General features: G+C 40.4%; 1 protein-coding gene across 11 annotated transcripts in view; it reads right to left on the reverse strand.

The window, feature by feature from the left end:
* Positions 1–18,030, reverse strand: part of LOC122866149 (disabled homolog 2-interacting protein-like) — a 146,000-nt gene that overhangs the window by 20,001 nt on the left and 107,969 nt on the right. For all 11 annotated transcript variants that reach the window (XM_044175442.1, XM_044175440.1, XM_044175441.1 and 8 more), the window contains 4 exons: positions 17,703–17,801; positions 14,324–14,878; positions 1,923–2,067; positions 288–432 (listed from right to left, as the gene is read on the reverse strand). In XM_044175442.1, coding sequence (XP_044031377.1) covers positions 288–432; positions 1,923–2,067; positions 14,324–14,878; positions 17,703–17,801 — 944 coding nt within the window. The remainder of the gene's footprint in view (positions 1–287; positions 433–1,922; positions 2,068–14,323; positions 14,879–17,702; positions 17,802–18,030) is intronic.

Below are 18,030 nucleotides of genomic sequence, written 5' to 3' on the forward strand. Positions count from 1 at the left end.
TTCAATAGCATTGTTTTAAGTGTGATTAAGATCCTTTGGACTGAAAGTCTGTTTCCAGGAGACAATACATGAAATAAGAGATTTTGATGCTATAAATTCTTCCCTCTTGTTTGTATTGTATCACGTAATAAAGCAGAGTAGACATTAATCATGGTGAAGTCTGGATATTGTTAAGAGGTACAGTATGTGCCATTAGACATTCCTGGCCTTGGAGGGTACAGCAAATGTTTATGATATGTTTTATATAGAACACTGAAAAAAGCTCAAAACTGTGTTCCAGTATTTACCAGTATGAGTTGATGATTTTGCAGAAGGCCAGCTCGCAGCACATCTTCAGGTTACTCTGGTGTTCTGACAGGTCACCTGACGAACACTTGGATGGATCCACCTCACAGTTCTCATCTGACTCATACAAAGCCTTGATGAACTCACCTGCAAAACACAAAGAGTGACAATGAGTAAGAAATTAAGGAACATATGGGTTTTTGTAGATCCAAATACAGCAGGGAAAAGGGAACAGTTTTAAGTGTTCCCTTTTCTGTGACAGTACTTTTTTTGTTTGTGATTTGTAGAGGTTGCAAAGTCCTGCTGAGCTGAGCTAGGACAGAGGAAGAATTTGACGCCAAAGCTACAGGGTACAGAGTTTTATATTCCCCTTGAGATTCTAGCAGACTGAGCCATGAACTAAAAACAATTACTTTTCAAGACCGATCACTCCCTAGTTTGACCTGTGACAACAAACACACTGACAGACCTAGAAGATTCTTGTAAGCCAAACAAGCTTACACTCACAAAAATGGTGGAAAAAATAACAATGTCCTTTTTGTTACCTCCATTCGGATGAAAGACAGACCATTACTGCTACGATCTCAATGAGTCAACAGCCCGTAAAGGGAGCCCATGGCTGCCCTTGTGTTGCCCCCGTCACAGTTTCAGTGATTTTAACAGTTTAGCCAGACGTTAAACAATAAAAACTCCACCAAAAACAGTGATGCATAATTTACCAGCCCTCAATATTTCTCTGAATCCACTCCGAGAAAGACATGCAAGGAAACAGGCAGCATTTCTAGTTGCAAAGACACACACACACACACACACACACACACACATACACACACACAGAATGACATGACAAACACACGTCGAGCATTAATATTTGTAGCATTCAGAGATAGATGTGATGAGTGCCACGACGGATGTGTGCCGTTTATAGATTAAACTACCGCTGTGTACATTTCTGAACCAGGGAGGAAGAAAAGCACACGGTGCATACAGAGTGCTTATTGTTAGGACTGCAGACGGACAAACAAACACACTTAATCTAACCTTGGACTAATATTGTACAAGTGGGGGAAGGGGGTCAAACAATCACCTCATAATAATCTTCTACAAAGCTGATCCTGTAAGTGGTTTAGAATTCCAACAATGCCCGTCAAAGCCAGACAAAAACATATTTTCTGTCACAGTCTGAATTGTGTTGTCCACGGTGAGCCTCAAAACAAAACTTGAGATGACGAAAGAGTTGCTTCAGTTGTCTCGCTGTCAAAATGATTCTTGGGAGGAGAGGACAAATGCATCTGATCTCTAATGCCATTGGTGTTTGCTTGATTGTGCTGTAGCCACTACGTTTAATTTATTGATGCTACAGTTAATTAAACATTTTCCATGAGTGAGTAAATTAATAAGTTTAGAGGTGAATGTGAAGACAAGATAGAGCAGAAAGATGGGGTAAAAACCCAAAATAAAAAGGAGAGCTCTACATGCAGTAGAAGAAATGGACAAACAGATAAAAACAGAAATACATGAAAAGAGTAACATCAAGCAGCTTTTATTATTATTTTTTTGCTTTTCTATTTCTCAGATGAACAGCAGTAGATTACAAACTCTGCCTTCGCTCCCTTCCAGATCACTGCTCCACTCACCGAGGGCGTCCTGCAGGTACTTCTGTCCCACCAGTTTGAGGTATTCCTCTATGGCCTTTGTCGCTAGTGTGTTCTCTCTGAAGATGAGGTGCTCGTTCTCCCCGCAGCGATCCACCTCTGACATCATCAAGTCTGTGAGGAAGTCCTGCAGAAAACAAAACAAGACCAGCACAGGGTTAATAACCACAAATCCTAATCCTATGTGATTATCCATGTAAAGAATTGGGTGATAAAGATCTGTCCATTCATTGTGAATGCTGCATTTGAGGTGAAGAGTTTTGCAATTTGGAAAATAAAACAAATAAAAAAAGATGTCAAATAGGAATTCATTTGAAAGATCATGAAAGTTAAATGTATCCTCAGGAGAGAGTTGATGGTGGCAGATATAACAAGTAAAAAATAAATGAGTGGGTTATAATGGAAAACCAGATTGGTCTTCATCAAGGTTTCATCTGATCCACTTTCTCCGTTTAACATGTTTAACCATTTCACATTACTGACATCTTCTACATCATCTACTACCATTTCAGACACTGTTATTCCACGTGGCCACCAGTGGTCTGTGTGCTTCCTGCCTAAATCAGTTACCTGACTAGTCTCCTGCTGGCACACCTGCTTCCCATCCTGCTTCAGTTTAGATGAGCTCTTTAGTTTAGTTTGCTGATTCTGTCTGACACTCCATTCACAACTATTAGCCAGTTTGTAAAGACTGTTAACTTGCCTGAGCCTGATTCTCTAGGACTTACAAGTCTCACTGTGGGGTGGTGTAAAGGATAGCAATTAAATAACTGTAAATCATAGCTAAATAACACTGTGGATCAAAAGAATACACAGGTGCATAATTTAGCCACACCCAACAAAAACATACATGAGATTCCTTACAAATGAAACATAATGAACACAAGCCAACACAAGCCTGAAAACAAACAGGCAGGTAGTGTACACTGGGCTTTTCGAGTTTTTGGTTGAAAATGGTTTGCTGCATCTGGAAACAACACTGGAAAGTACACTGATGAGCGTAAACTAAACCATAAAGCTGTGGGCTGGAAAACCAAAACAATGAGCTGAAAGTCGCTAAAATTCTCCATAGAGCTGAGGGGAACTGCAGAGTCTTGTGATAACTGTCTTTGGGTCTGTCACTACGAGTGACTCCTTTCACATACATTTGATCCATTGTTAATATAAAAATACTGAATATAGCAGCTTTAATGGCAACATTAACTACAAAATCGTTCTTTTCTTTTCCCTGTCTTGCAACTATTTCAGTGACAGTGACTGTCTTTGTAAGAATTAGCAGTCGCTCACAAACTCAGATGTAGGTAGAAGCACCTTCATGAACTCATACTATGACACAGGTCGCCATAAGTCCAAGTATCACTAATCACCTATATCAGTTGCACCTGTGCACTGTGTGCAAAATGGAATAACATTGTCTCTCAATTTACTACACTGCAAGGGTGCATCAGGTTTTCACATCACATATGTATGACCAGTGACTGTGAACAAAGCATAATTCTGACATTACAATAAATGGAGGGAAACAAAATAGCTCTATTCATATCATCCTTTGAATTTGACATATCCCAGAGCTGAAACTCAGCATGCAGAGAGCAACAACATGTTTACCACTGAACAGACAAAAAATAGTGACAGGACTCATATTTTCATTTAATGGCAAAACATTTTCTTCACTTTCATTCAAATGCTCAAAGAGTGATTTTGACACCTGTTTTGCTGTGCAATGAGTGGATGAAGTCGGAAAAATGCTAGTCTGTGTTTCCCACTCATACATAGCAAAAATAATGGCAGCTGACAAAATATGGATGTACATTATAGCTAGCCAAGTTTCTACCATAGATATGATCACTTTAAAACAACCCGTCAAATTTAAAGTTTGTTTTATCTTTATTTTTATTGGTAGAGTGAATTATTTTGATTGGATGCTCTTATTTATTTGTCTTAGAAAAAGTAACTTCTCTTGTTTAAAAGTGATCTCCATAAGGACTATATAGTACTCATCGGGCGAAGAAAAATAACAGGTGGAGACAGGCAATAAAGCTCCCAAAATTTAAAGTCTGAAAGGGAGACATGGAAATGGAGCCATCTGGGGATGAATCATTCCCTGTTTAGATCCCTTCTTCAAATTTCTGCGTGTACGCGCATGTAAGTCCCCTGGCAGCTTGTTCAACTAGGGGAACCAGCGTAACAGCGAGGGAGAAGAGAGGCAAGTGACAGATGTACAGAGAGAAATAGAGAAGGAGAGGAAGAAGAGATAGAGCGGTGGTCTTTAAAGAACAGAGGAGGAGGTGGAAAGAAAGCGGCAGAGCCTCTCAAACGGATTCTATGGCTGCTGCAGAAGCCTGTTATCCGGCTAATCAAAGATACACCACAGGGAGCCAATCACCCACTGATGTGCAGCGAAAGGAGCCTTTTTGGTTAACGCATTTGCACTTTCACACATGCACCAGCCCCATACACATACTGTATATACACACACACAAACCTACAGAATAGAAAATCTAAACTTAAGTTTAACAAATGCGCATATCAATAAACATTTAAATTAACTTCAGACTGTAGCATTAGAGGTGTGTATGTCTACTTGTGTGTGAGTTCTACAATGAAACAAATAACAGTGCTTATAAAAAGTAGTACATTTTCATGTTTATTGTTACACAATGTTGAATCAAAGGGGATTTAAAGTGGCTTTTTGACACTGATGAATAGAAAAAACCCTTTAAATGTCTACAAAGTGATCTAAATTAATTACAAATGTTTACATAATGTACTGTACATGTTTGTATAAGAATTCACTAGGACACACCTAAATCATCACTTATCGTCACATAATCAGTCAAATGGAGATCACCTGTGTGTAGTCAAGGGGTTTCAACTGTTTGCAGTATAAATGCAGGTCCAAGTTTTGGTGAGGCAGTATTGTGGCAAAACCTACACAATGAAGATAGAGGGACACTTCCAGCAACTCTGCGAAAAGGTAAATGTCAGAGCACAAAAGCACAAGTGTATGGCACCTCTGAAGGAATTTTGAGATTGGAGAAATTGTGTATACAACAACATTTGGCCAGATGCTTCACCAGTCACAGCTTAATGGGGGAGTGGGAAACAGAAAGCCACTCTTTAAAAAAACAACAACAAAGAAGTTGTTTCTATCGTCTGATGAGACCAAAATTGAGTTTTTTGGCCATTAGACTAAACGGCATAATACATTGCACATCATCATAAACATAGCATCCCCACCGTGAAGTATGGTGGTGGCAGCATCACGCTGTGGGGCTGCTTCTCTGCAGCAGGCCCCAAAAGACTTCAGAGGGTAGAGTGTGAAATTAATGCAGGATTATACAGAGAAATAGTAGTAAAAAACCTGATGTGGTCTGCAAGAAACTTGAGACTTGGGAGAAGATTTGTATTCCAGAAAGACAATGACCCAAAGCATAATGCCAAGGCTACATTGGCTAAAAAATGTTTGTCCTGGACTGGTTGGTTGTAAAAGACAGGTTGTAAATGCTACTTTTTTCAGAGAAAATGAAAATTGTTATGAAAAAATGATCATTCCCACTAATCGTGAATCATATCGCAATTGCAGCATTTGTCAAAATAATCACAATATGATTTGTTTACCTGTTTGTTTGTTTGCCCTAATGATGATACTTTCTAGTCAAGGAATCTCATTAATGCTGACAGCATTACAATTTAGGTAACGCTTTGTCGTACAATGATACAAAGCTATTAAATCAATTGTAAAGGAATATTCCTAACAATGTATTTGTCATCTTCGTCACCAGTCATACTTTGTCAAGAGCTCACTGGACAATGAGGAGTTCATGGCTATTATAAATAAGGCATGCAGCAGAGAACAGCACACACAACACATAGACGCCTGAGGAAAGCTGACCTTTTGTGGTGTATGGACACCCATCCCATCATTAGACCAGGGGTCTTGTTTTTTTTTTTTTTTTGGGAAAGAAAATGTCATCCCAATTATGATCTTTCCTCTAACCTCTACCCCCTCTGTGGCTCTCTCCCTCCCTCCTCTCCTCCTCCCTCTCTGCTCTGCACTCCTTATGTGGCCACTGAGGCGAGGCAAAGCCAGGCCTGATTAGAGAGGATGGACAGATGAAATGGAGAGAGAGAGAGAGAGAGAGAGAGAGAGAGAGAGAGGCAGACAGACAGACAGACAGAGACATCAAAAGAGAGACAGAATAATAGAATAATTTCTGCTGGTAGCTTAAAACAAGAATCTGATCCAACCACCTCTGACAATGTCTTACAGTGACAACCTACACATGAGTAGACATTTGTTGAGCCTACCAATTTATAGGTGGAGGACACAGTCCCTGTGTGTGTATGCATAGGTGAATTTCAGTCTGAAATTTTTTTGCAAGTAAGCTTAATTACAACACATGGATACAAGGAAATTAGAGGGAACATAACGGTGGATTTGCACACTGTATTTCATCTCTGCCCAAAGTACAAACTGCATACATTATGTCGACCATTTTTCAGTACAAACTATATGTTCTTAAGATTGATTTCTTACCTTCCAGCTGGCAGTTGGTTCCCTGGCTCTCATTTCAGTATGCTACTAAAATAGACTTGTGGTAACCTGACCATTTCCTTCACTTTTCTGTCATGTTATTACAGCATAGTAATGCAGTTGCAAGCGGGACCATTTTGCCAACCCTTGTGTTCACAAACATGTCAACATCCCTAATTTGAGAGTCTGCTGCACTGACAAGCTTTGGTGCAGAAAATTCAAGACCGGGAAGATGTGAATTTGATTCTTGTGTCAACAAGACAAGAGTCTACAGCCACCCTAGCAGCCATAGCATTGCTTTGCGTTAAATGCTAACGTCGGCATGCTAACATTGCCTCTTGGTGGTGTAGAGGAAAGATCAGGGGATCACCAAAGTAATTAGGATTCATCCTTTGGGGACCATGAATGTCTGTAAAAAACGTCATGGCAGTCCATCCCATAGTTGTCGATATTTTTCAGTCTGGACCAAAGTGGTGGGGCGACTGAGAGACTGACATCGTCATTGCTACAGCCACACTGCTAGTGTGACTAAAAAGCTTGGTAGCTGGCTAACTGCCCTATCATGCCATAACTGTCAAAACTAAAGCCAAAAGTTTGTTCACTGTAATGGATTTACCTCTTTCATATAACTTTTGAAGTCATATATATATCACAGATTTCACCTGTGGAAACCAAAGACGGCCTGGAAGGTAGAAAATCAAGGTAAATGTGATTTGTTGCAATGCGTTAAATCATGGAGAACCACCAGTATTATAAAAAATATGAGCAATCATGTCTGAAAAAGAGACTGGAGCTCCTTTTTCCCTCCCGTCATCCCTTTTCTCTGACGCCCTCAATCCTGCAGCCTGCCCCCCTCCCTTCCCTCTGCTTCAGTGCTAATAAGGAGAAGTAGAACACTCTCTGTATCGCTGCCACATCTCATCAGCCAAACCATGCCTCAAAAAACCCAACACCCCCAACACACAGTGCACAGAAAGAGAAAGGAGGGAAGATAGGGTCTGAGTGGAGGGTAGATGGTGCAGCACAGCTGATCTAACAAATAGTAGGGAGTCTTGTTGAAAAAGATGAGAAGCTCCCTGTAGATGGGGTTACATGTCAGTAAAAACTCATAGTCTTGTCCACTGCACTGCTATACACACAACAATCTAATTGCCACTAGGCACAGCCCTGTGTGTGTGTGCGCGCAGTGCTTAACATCTCTATGCGGCAATATTCCACTGCACAGTGTGCACCCTCGAATTCTGAAGCTGAAATATAAATACACAGGCCCTGACTGAAGAGACAACATAACCTGCAAGATCATGATCAGGACTCTGAATGTAAATTTCTCACACACTGGCAGACAAACCTGATCCCAGAACAGGACAGTGATGTTTTAAACAACATGCTTTACAATTGCTGTGCCTTTGCAACGGTAGGACATTGAGTCTAGGAAAGAAAAGAGAGAAAAAGAAGACATAAATAGGGTTTTGCACCCGCTCAGATGTTTTTTGTGTCTCTATGGTAATACAAAAGCAGAGAAACACAAGCATGAGTGCAATAAAATGCCTTAAAAGGATAATACTGGAGCAGGAAAAAGCAAGAGAGAAGGGGGTAAAGTAATAGAACATTTTCTTCTAAATTCAGCCTCATTAAAACTGTCTGTACCTGGAGAGTATGTGAATGTCTCAAGTGGGTTTAAATATCACTAATGGACCACTTTACCCAGCTGTGTTCTGCGATGTATAATGTGCAGGGCAATCAATGCATTTTATGTTACATTGAATGTAAAAATGATGAAGCTGAAATGATGGCTAAATGATGACGATCTTGTGTGATGTAAAACAAAAAATGTAAATGCATTCATACCAGAGCTTACTTTTCTTTCAGGGTGTCCTGTTTTAGTATTATATTCCAATGATGTCCAACAGAGCACGAATAAAGATTTTCTATTTGGCATAAATGCTTATACTTTGTTCATAGATTGTTTTGTGAAATGTTTGTGAAAAAAAGATTGTCTTGTGAATGGCTAAAAAACACCATTATTGGAGAAGTCATGGACTGTGGAACTAATAGGATTCATTAGGGGGAAAAAATCCATATATTGATATTCGGGTAAGTGTGTATATATACCACAAGGCAGCAAATACACATTTTTAGATCATTTAAAATGACAAAGTTTGGGCTCAAAAATTGGAGTATTGTAAAAGATAGATAAGAAACAAAAATGAATGTGAGGGGAAAATAGAAACCCTATAACATTAACAATTTGACTTATCGATGAGCCTGGTTTTTCAGCCTAGGGCAAAGGCTGAGGAAAGACTCAGGGGGGAGAAAACAGGAACCACTCCAGCCACTCTATCCTTTGCTCTCCTCATCTTTCCATCTCTTTCTGCCTCCCATGGTCTCTCTCCCTGGAGACTGGTGGCTAGTATTACAGCGTTATAGCCTGCAGCTCTTCCTGTGAGGGTCACATTGGGTTGACGGAGAGGACTGGAGGCCGAATGGAAATGGAAGCGGTTCCTCCCGTAGGCACAGAGGCTTATCATTCAACACAAAAACAGGAAAGGTGGCAGCTCTCCTGATTTAGCTGCTAATGCAATGATCATTATGAAAAGCGGTTTGACTGGAGGGGGTCTTACAGCAAGTGTCATCAGCACCCAGACATCATGTTTGCTGACTGACTGTGCATACTCCCTGTGTGTGTGTCTGTCTTGTATTTCTATTAGGTGTTAAGTTAAATGCAGTCCAGGGAGCCCTGTAATGCATATTTGATTACATAGAAATTTTGCCCACTTTAACATGATAGTTAGTCATGCTAAAAAACAAAAATGTCGATCTCATGGTGACGCTAGAGGAAAATTCAGGGGATCAGCAGGATTCTTCCTCTGGGGATCATGAATGCCTGTACAAAATTTTGTAGCAATCCATCCGATAGTTGAGATATTTCAGTCCGGTCAAAGTGGTGGACTGGCAGACAGACATTGCCATCCACAGAGCCATGCAGCTAGTGAGGCTAACTAGAGGGGTAGATTTTACTAGATTTCTATGAGACAGAGACAGAAAGAGACATAAAGAACTGTTCATCTATCAAGTTTTTCAAACTTTAAAGATCAGCTCTTAGCGACTTCAAGTGGTGCACATGGTATATGTCACGAATAGGTGCACATCGCATCCCAAAGGTTTTGCTGAGATGGCCTCCTCCTTGTTTGTTTTTTTACTGTTTCAGCCCTTTGTATGCCTTGTTGTGCACATGTATGTTAGGCATCTAAAACTAAGTTTAAGTTTGTGAAAATGAAGGAATAAAGTGAATGGATAAAGTAAATAGTGACAGGAGAGACAGGGGAATCTATGTAATCTCACTGCCAACAGAGATGTCAAGAGGCTTCCAGATCAATGTGCTGAGCATCATTGTAGAGCTGAATGTTTCTCTGTGCAGCCTGCTGCTGTTTGGCTCCGCAGCCAGAAACTGTGTTGCTACAAGCTGAAACTAGATTTCTCTAAATGCTCTTTCTCCCTCTTCCCCTTCGTGTCTCTCCTCTTTGTCGGTGCCTTCACCTTTCTCTTCACCTTTTTCTGTTTGGATGTTTTCACCTGTCCTCCATCAATCCACGCTGTCAGGGGATGGTCAATAAAAATCATGCTGGAATTATTAAACAGTCTGAGGATATACCTTGGAGAGACTATGAGGACCGCAAGTGCATTGATGTGCTTTGTACTTTGTATTTCCTGTTCTGGTTTGAGCCTATACAATAGATCTTTGGCTTCATGACTAGCTAACATCTACTGTTCTCAATGTGCCCTCTTTCTCCCCCTCAAACACACTTCACACATTGGTCATCTTAGTTCATCATAAGTAAATTATAAGATTACAACTACTGAAGAGTCTTGTGACCTAGACATAGCAGTGCCATACATGGAAGAAAAATAAAAGAGAAATGGCAGTATATATATGTTGGAGAAGCAACTACATAAAAACATTTACAGTTTATTGTCAAAATCAAAAATAATACTGACAACTTCCCTGGTAATGGGGAGGATATTGACAAGCGGCTAGCATGTTATGATCGCTCACTGGCCTTCTCAGAGGACAACTGATTAATTCAAAGCCACGTTAAAAAAAACGCCCAGAGGAATACAGAACTACCAGAGCCCTTCATGTCATGGTAGTAAATCATTTGTCACACCATATTATGTACGTACGACAAACTGTGCCTGTGTGCCACAGCTGTGGTGATGGGCATCACTGCCCACTGATGACAGCGCTGAATGCATTAATAAGATGCTTGTGCTTAACATAACTGGAGCTGTGCTGCAGGCCGATGACAATTTACCACAGAGGATGTAGAGAGGAGAGACTCATATTTCGCCCTCTTAAGCAGGGCTGTTAGTTTACCTTGAGGAGCAGTAATATAAAAACGCAATGGCATAATAACCAGAACACCACCCTCCTCTAGCCAGTTATCATAAGGATAAATCCTCCTTATCGTCGCTTCCAACTGTCGGCGCGGTTGAGAGGAGCAACAACAAAATTAGAACATAATCTTCCCGAGGGCTGAGGCGTCGAGAAGACTAGATCAATAACGCAGAGGATTCATGCCAGGAGTGGATATTTTCAGATGAAAGAAAGGTGAACTTCTCCAGGCAACTCCAACACAGCAGCGGGCTTGTTATTGTTACTGTGGAGTTTCTATTAGTGATGTTTGGGTGTACGGACATAACAGCATGTCCCACAGGGGAGGAGACGGACTGGTGTTGTGACCTTACAGCACAGGAAATCAGCAGAAATGTTATGACTGGATTTCTCATTTTGATTTCAGCTGGATTTACGGCTTCAAAATTGAATAGAATCAGATGACATAAAAAGTAGACCATTCATTCATTCATACTTACAGCCATAGTGTCCACCTCTGACCTAATCCTGTGCTATCTAAAGCTACAGACTGTATATCTTAATACAACTGCAGGCCTACTCTCTCATGCATAAAATGTAAAAAATTACCTGCAACCACCTGCTAATGTCTTGTGATTATATGTAGGTGTTTGTGTATAAAGTTAGAATCTGTGCAGCAACACAGGGCGTGGCCGTCATGCTCACCAATGCATCCAGACATCAATACAGCATCAGTAATGACATCTCGCCAGAGAGCTTTGGCCTCAAGATGCAATGAAGCATGAAAGAGAGATGAAGGAAGACAAAGACGGAAAGTAGGGAGAGAACAAGAGAGGAGCGAGTGTGCAACGGAGCAGAATATTTGGGGTGTAATTATTCTTTGATGGGTGATAAAATGACACAGGAAGAAACAGAAGTCTAGATGTGTTGCATACTAATGGCCGTTACAACCTGCAATCTGCATCTCTTAACAATAGCCAGCTACAATTAGAAGCTGTTTCCCACCTGTACACAGCTGATTAAACACGATGCACATCAGCAGAACTTCAGAGCTACAAAGTTGAATCTCCAAAAAGAAACGTTCACCTACCGTTCACCCCTGCTGGGTGTAAGAGAGGGTGCATCGTGCTCTTTTTTGACTGTCTAATGCAAGAGCAATGCAAAGTCTCTCTCTCTCTCTCTCTCTCTCTCTCTCTCTCTCTCTCTCTCTCTCTCTCTCTCTCTCTCTGAACTATAGAAATCCACTGTGCTACTGACAGAATTAGATACTGACTCATGAATTTTGACTTGAGACTGGATTGTTGAAAGACTACACAAACACTAAACATTTGCAGGATAACAATAAAACCAGGCTTACAGGATTTTATAGAGTTTATCTTTGTTCAAGTAAATTGCTTGATTCCCAAATAAAACTCACCAATGTTAGCAAAGACTGCACCCAAGTTGGCAGTACATGAAAAAAGAACTTCATCATTGGATTGTAAATGAACAAACCATGCAACACAGGGCAAGATATGTGTATATAAAGTATCTATGCAGCAGCAGAGGACATCCTAATTAGGCCCCGGGAATATTTTAGGATAAGTGGTCGGTATCGCTGGGTGCTGTGTTTGGCATGACATGACTGCTCTATCCATCAAGGCTAAAGGAAAAACATGTACTCAAGTGTGTATGTGTACTGCCTAAATATGTCAGACCACATCACAGTGTCTTGAATGATGAAAATCTTTCCAGAAAGGAAGCTGCAGTAACAGCCCTGACACTCGACGTTTCAACAGCAGCTTTCATTAATTCTTCAATTTTACATCAGTCCAAACGTTTCTGTTTGTCTTTTCTTCTAAAGGCCGCAGCACCTTTTCTCTGTATTTACAGCCCCACAAAGATAAGATTAAAAGGATTTTTTCATGTTGGTATTTTATTCTTGAACACACATGTAGTGAGGACATTATTTGAGGGTCTCTCTCATGATGAGCAACCTTTAAAGTACCTCTGGTGCCATTTTACAAGCAGCACATCCACAGCTAGCAGAAAACCAGCTGGGAAGGAAGATCAGGAGGTGAGAAAAAAGTACAAGTTTTAGTGCTTGGGAAGGTGGCGATTAATTGAAAGTAATTAAAAATGTGACCGTCTCTCCAGGGACCAGTGGAGGCCTTCTCCCCCATCAATCAGCAGCTATCAGTCCCGAGCTTAAACTGGCAGACTGGCGGTACAGTGTGGATAGACATCACTTCTTAAGCAGTGATCATTCATCATTCCGCTGAGCCGTGATAAAGTCAAAGAAAGTTTCAAAGCTCTGCTGATGAGATACTGTCAAGAAAACTAAATTGAGGCAAAAGTTGTTGCTGGCAACTGACGAGGCAGAGAAGACAAAGAAGTTGATGCTGTAGTGAAGAAAGCAGCCTGAAGCAATATTCCACTAAAAACAGAAAGTTATTTCAGACATTACAAGGATAACAAGATGTCTATTTCCTCACAAAAAAATCTTTTGTTCATCAGAAATGCTTTGGAACGGTGTTAAATCCATCAGTATTATTAAACTTCTTTAGGGCTGCAACTAATGATTATATTCATTATTGATTAATCTGCAGATCATTTTCTCAATTAATCAGTTAATCGTTTTGTCTATAAAATTGCAGAAAACAATGAAACATGCCCACTTTACCTTCCCAGAACATTTGACATCTTTAAATGTCTTGTTTTGTCTGACGAACAGACCAAAACCCAAAGATATTCAATTTACAATGATATAAAACAGAGAAAGGCAGCAAATCTCTACATTTGAGTGGCTGCAACCTGTACATTTTTGTCATTGTTATCAAAATGTTTCCTGATTAATTGCCATTACTAATCAATTTAGCTCTAAGCGTCTTTACATCCTCTTTTCATCAGCAGCCAATAAGATGGCATTCCCTCTTATATCTCACACTAGATGTTATGCAGGGTCAAAATGCCAACATTTGTTTCACTGCACTGCAAACACAAACACTGTGCTGTCATGTCAGAGTAAAGTAAAATACAGCTATTTTGGATAGATGGGAGATTATCTGAGTCCAAAGGCCTGCTGTCATGGGAGACATAGCTCCTACTGTGGTAGACTAATCTCCACGTGCTTTCAGTGCTACAGACAGCGGTGGATATATTGTGCTTCTGTCGTGTATCGGTATGCCGTGAAGCACTGCAGGGGATACATGTGGGGGATTAGCTTCAGTTAAAAATGTAATACAGACTTGTGCAGCAAGAGGAAATCATCTGTCTGTCTGGTCTTTGTCTGCTCTGCATTACAGCTGTGGGGGTCAATAGTTCATAGGATGAGCAGGCAGAGGAGGAATAGTTAACCTCTGTGTGCTTCATAGTGTCTTGTCAGTACCTCATGGCAAGATAATGGTGTAATATTCTGGTTTTGTTATCCATTATTTCTCCACGGAGAGTACAAAGATAGGAAAAATGGAAATAAATCATATTGTTGGTACTAACCTTGGCCTTGCCAGTGCTCTGTAGAATGTGGACCAGTGCACACGCCATCTCCTCCTTGTTCTTGACGCTAATCCCGGGCTCAAGCACCGAGCATAGCAGCATGTAGTTATTGGTGGTGTACTCTGCAAACTCCTTGTACATCTCCATGGGAAGGATGTTCATACTCTGATAGCGTGCCTTGATCCTAATCATAGGCCCAGATGTCTTGCCCTTCGGGGGGTTGGGAGTGCTGACTGGATACCACTTCTCCATAAACTGTCGTCCGGTAACAGCTGCGACGGGGATGATGACAAGTCCAATGTAATTGTTTTTATCTTTCTTTTTCTTCTTGTCCGTGTCTTTGTAGAGGTGGGCTGTGATGCTCTTGACAGCAGGCAGGTTATTGAACTCAAAGTGCTCTCCCCAAAAGACATTGTCAGTCTTGAGTTTACAGGTGGTGCGGGCGTAGAGTGAGTCATCGAGACAAAGCTCGCAGAAGTATTTCTTTTTGGCTGGAAGATCCTTGGCCTCAATGATCCACAACTTCAGCATGTTCTCCACCCGACGACTGTTGTCCTGGAGACAGAGAAGATGATAGGAAGCGGATTCGTAAAGTCTTTTAGAACAATTTTGTCAACAACATCACCACTGGAAACTTATTTCAAAACTTATTGTTAAAGAAAATATTGTTCAAAATGATAGTTTCAGTAGGAGGACATGTACTGGATGAAAGTAAACAATTAAAACGAATCTAGTAAACCAATAAACTAAATAAATCAAATGACTGCAGAAATAAACTAATAAGATTCCAATGAGACACTACTTTAAACCCTGATTTTGAAGTTTCCCCATTTTAAATGACAAAAACATTTCAGACAGTACTTCAATCATTTCATAGTGGCAATTTTAAATCCTTTCTCTCCTGCGTTTGCAGTCTTTAAAGAGCAAAGAAATCTCACTCCTACATTATTTCACAGAGTGCTAACCCATTCTTATGTCATCAATTGATTTTGCCAAGAGCAGGGCACATTATTCAGATCGCCTTAAAAACTACCTTTGAAGATGAAGAGAGGAAAAGAGGAGCCAGTAATTACATTATTAGAACGAAATACTAGAGCCTCTCATAATCACAAGGACGCCACTGGATGTTTGAAATACTGGTAGCTGTTGCTTAAAAAAGCTCAACGGTATCTGGATGCTTTTCATTCGTTAGATAAAAACACACTTCTGTGCAACAAAATAAATAATGTATTTATGTGCTTATATGTTTCTGTGGCTCTCATCATTAAATTCATCCAAATATCAGGTGTTCCTGAACTCTGAAAAACAATTAATCTTATCTTTAATGTCTCTGCAGTTTATTGATTCATCACAGGTGTATCTGCATTAGGTGGGAGCTAAAAGAAGGCATAGAGGCTAATCTGTCAAACATAAGGAGATGTGTGGGTCAAGAGGATTTGCCTTCTTACAGAAAGTAGAAGACTTCTCCTGTTGAAAAACTGGTTTGAAGGGCCTTTCTACAGACTGACTCTCCTACTGACTCCTGTACTTAAAGTAACATCTGTACTACCCAGTATTATTCCTGAAGATTGAGTTCTAGATTTTAGTCTTGGTGTCACATGTGACCAGTTTTTGTAACGCCTTGTCAGCAGTATTATCAATTCTCCAAATTTCCCTGTTACTCGCTACTGTAAATGAAGGTGCTCTATACCGTCAATTAGAAATTAAATTTGTGTTATGTGTATCTTTTCATGCACACAGAAATGTATTTGCTATCAAAGACCAGCCCACAAAGACGATACCTCAGTAGATTGCTTAATTACCCATAATTATCCTCTTACGCAGGAGCTGAATTGTGCAAGCTTATCATTTAAACCACCTTGTTTCATTTACATTGATTTTATCTCAGGCACCGGTACTGAAAATGACTGAATGTATTTATATTTCCCTTTTATTCCATATTTTTACTATATGAGCATCTCCTTCCTCCTACCAAACACCAGCAACAGAAAAGAGACTTTAGGGCGAGGTCATGGTAACAAATACTGACCTGTAAACCACAAAGTCCAACAGGCTGAGTCTTGCATGTATCCTGCATAATGCCCTGTCAGATTTTTTCCTCTGTTGACTAATATGAACGCCAATATGTAGATCATTATGGATTAAGATTAAGACTAAGTCCTTGAGGAGGAATATATGTTTTCAGTAAACAAAATTAACGATTTGTATTAGTTTTTATTTATTTTTACTTTACTTAATTCAACTTGATGCTCTTGAGGGGCGGCTGTGTCTTGGTGGTAGAGCGGGTCGTCCACCGATCAGAAGGTCGGCGGTGCGATCCCGGCTTCCCCCAGCACACATGTTGAAGTGTCCTTGGGCAAGACACTGAACCCCAAATTGCTCCCGAGGGCTGTGCCTTCAGTGCATGAGTGTGTGTAAATGATTAGTTAGTTTCTTTGGACTGATGAGCAGTTAGCATCTGCCATCAGTGTATGAACACGTGCGAATGGGGTGAATGTGATATGTAGTGTGTGAAGCGCTTAAAGTGGTCGGAAGACTAGAAAGGCGCTATACAAGTACAGTCCATTTACCATTTGCCTATGCTTGTCCCTCCATATGCTGGATAAATGGTTGTGGTATAATAGTGTTTGTACACTGAGTTCACACTGACGTGTTACCTTAATCATGGGTCTAGTCTGTTTTAGTCTGTGAGTAGTCGTACTACTGGTAGTATTACAGTAGTAGTGGCAATGGCGGTAGTATTACGAGAAGTTAAAGTGAAATCTGTTTAATCTATTGAATACATCTCCAGAGAATTATTATCTAATTCCAAAGAATTTCAGTATCTGTTTCCAGTTTCTATGTTTGCCAAAAAACATTGCACTGCATGTAATCTTTCAAAATCATGCAATAATTAAAAATGAGAGACAGAAATAACGTCCTTGCCAAAAGAGAGGAGGACTCCAACGCTATTAAGGAACTTTTTTTTTTCTCCAAAGTTCTAATTAGTGAGTCATTTACTAAATAATGACAGATGAAGGAGCAGAGATGCTGGGAGATTAAGATTATTTTCTTGGCTTGATATGTGTCTGCCACTCTCCCTCTGCCACAGCTGTGTTTGTGAAGATTACAGATGGTATCAACGCTCAAGAGAAAAGCACTTTGGTGTTCCTCCCTGCAACCTTTGTGCCCTCTGCTCTTGAGGTATACAGTGCTGGAAGGACACAGCTGGATGTAAACATACACGCAATGACACGATGTCAACACCATATAGCTCACTGTCTTTACACTAATCACTGTTGCAAAGTGTGGTTTGGAATTGGGACACTTGTACATGAACTTATTAGTGTTGATTACTACACACAGTCTCGTCCCACCTACTGCGTATTGACATACTTACCTTGTTGGGTTGTACTGCTCTCCTCAGATTCTCCATCCATTTGTCTCTCTCGGCTGATGAACGGCAGGAAAAACATTTGCTTCCTGTGGAGGTGGTGACCTGCCGCCGCGACACAGAGAGAGAAGGAAAATTAATGCTTTAATGATCAAAGCTTATGCATAACAATGACAGAAAATAAGTGGAACAGAAATGTTTACTAAACTTAGTTCATAAATACTTTGTCTCTGACGGCAAAGAAGCTTATCAAAAATACACACACACACACACACACACACAATAATGGATTCGAGGAGACTGAAGATGACTTGGCAGTGGTGAGGAATGACTG

The sequence above is a fragment of the Siniperca chuatsi genome, linkage group LG18, assembly GCF_020085105.1.
Source record: "Siniperca chuatsi isolate FFG_IHB_CAS linkage group LG18, ASM2008510v1, whole genome shotgun sequence".
Classification (NCBI taxonomy): domain Eukaryota; kingdom Metazoa; phylum Chordata; class Actinopteri; order Centrarchiformes; family Sinipercidae; genus Siniperca; species Siniperca chuatsi.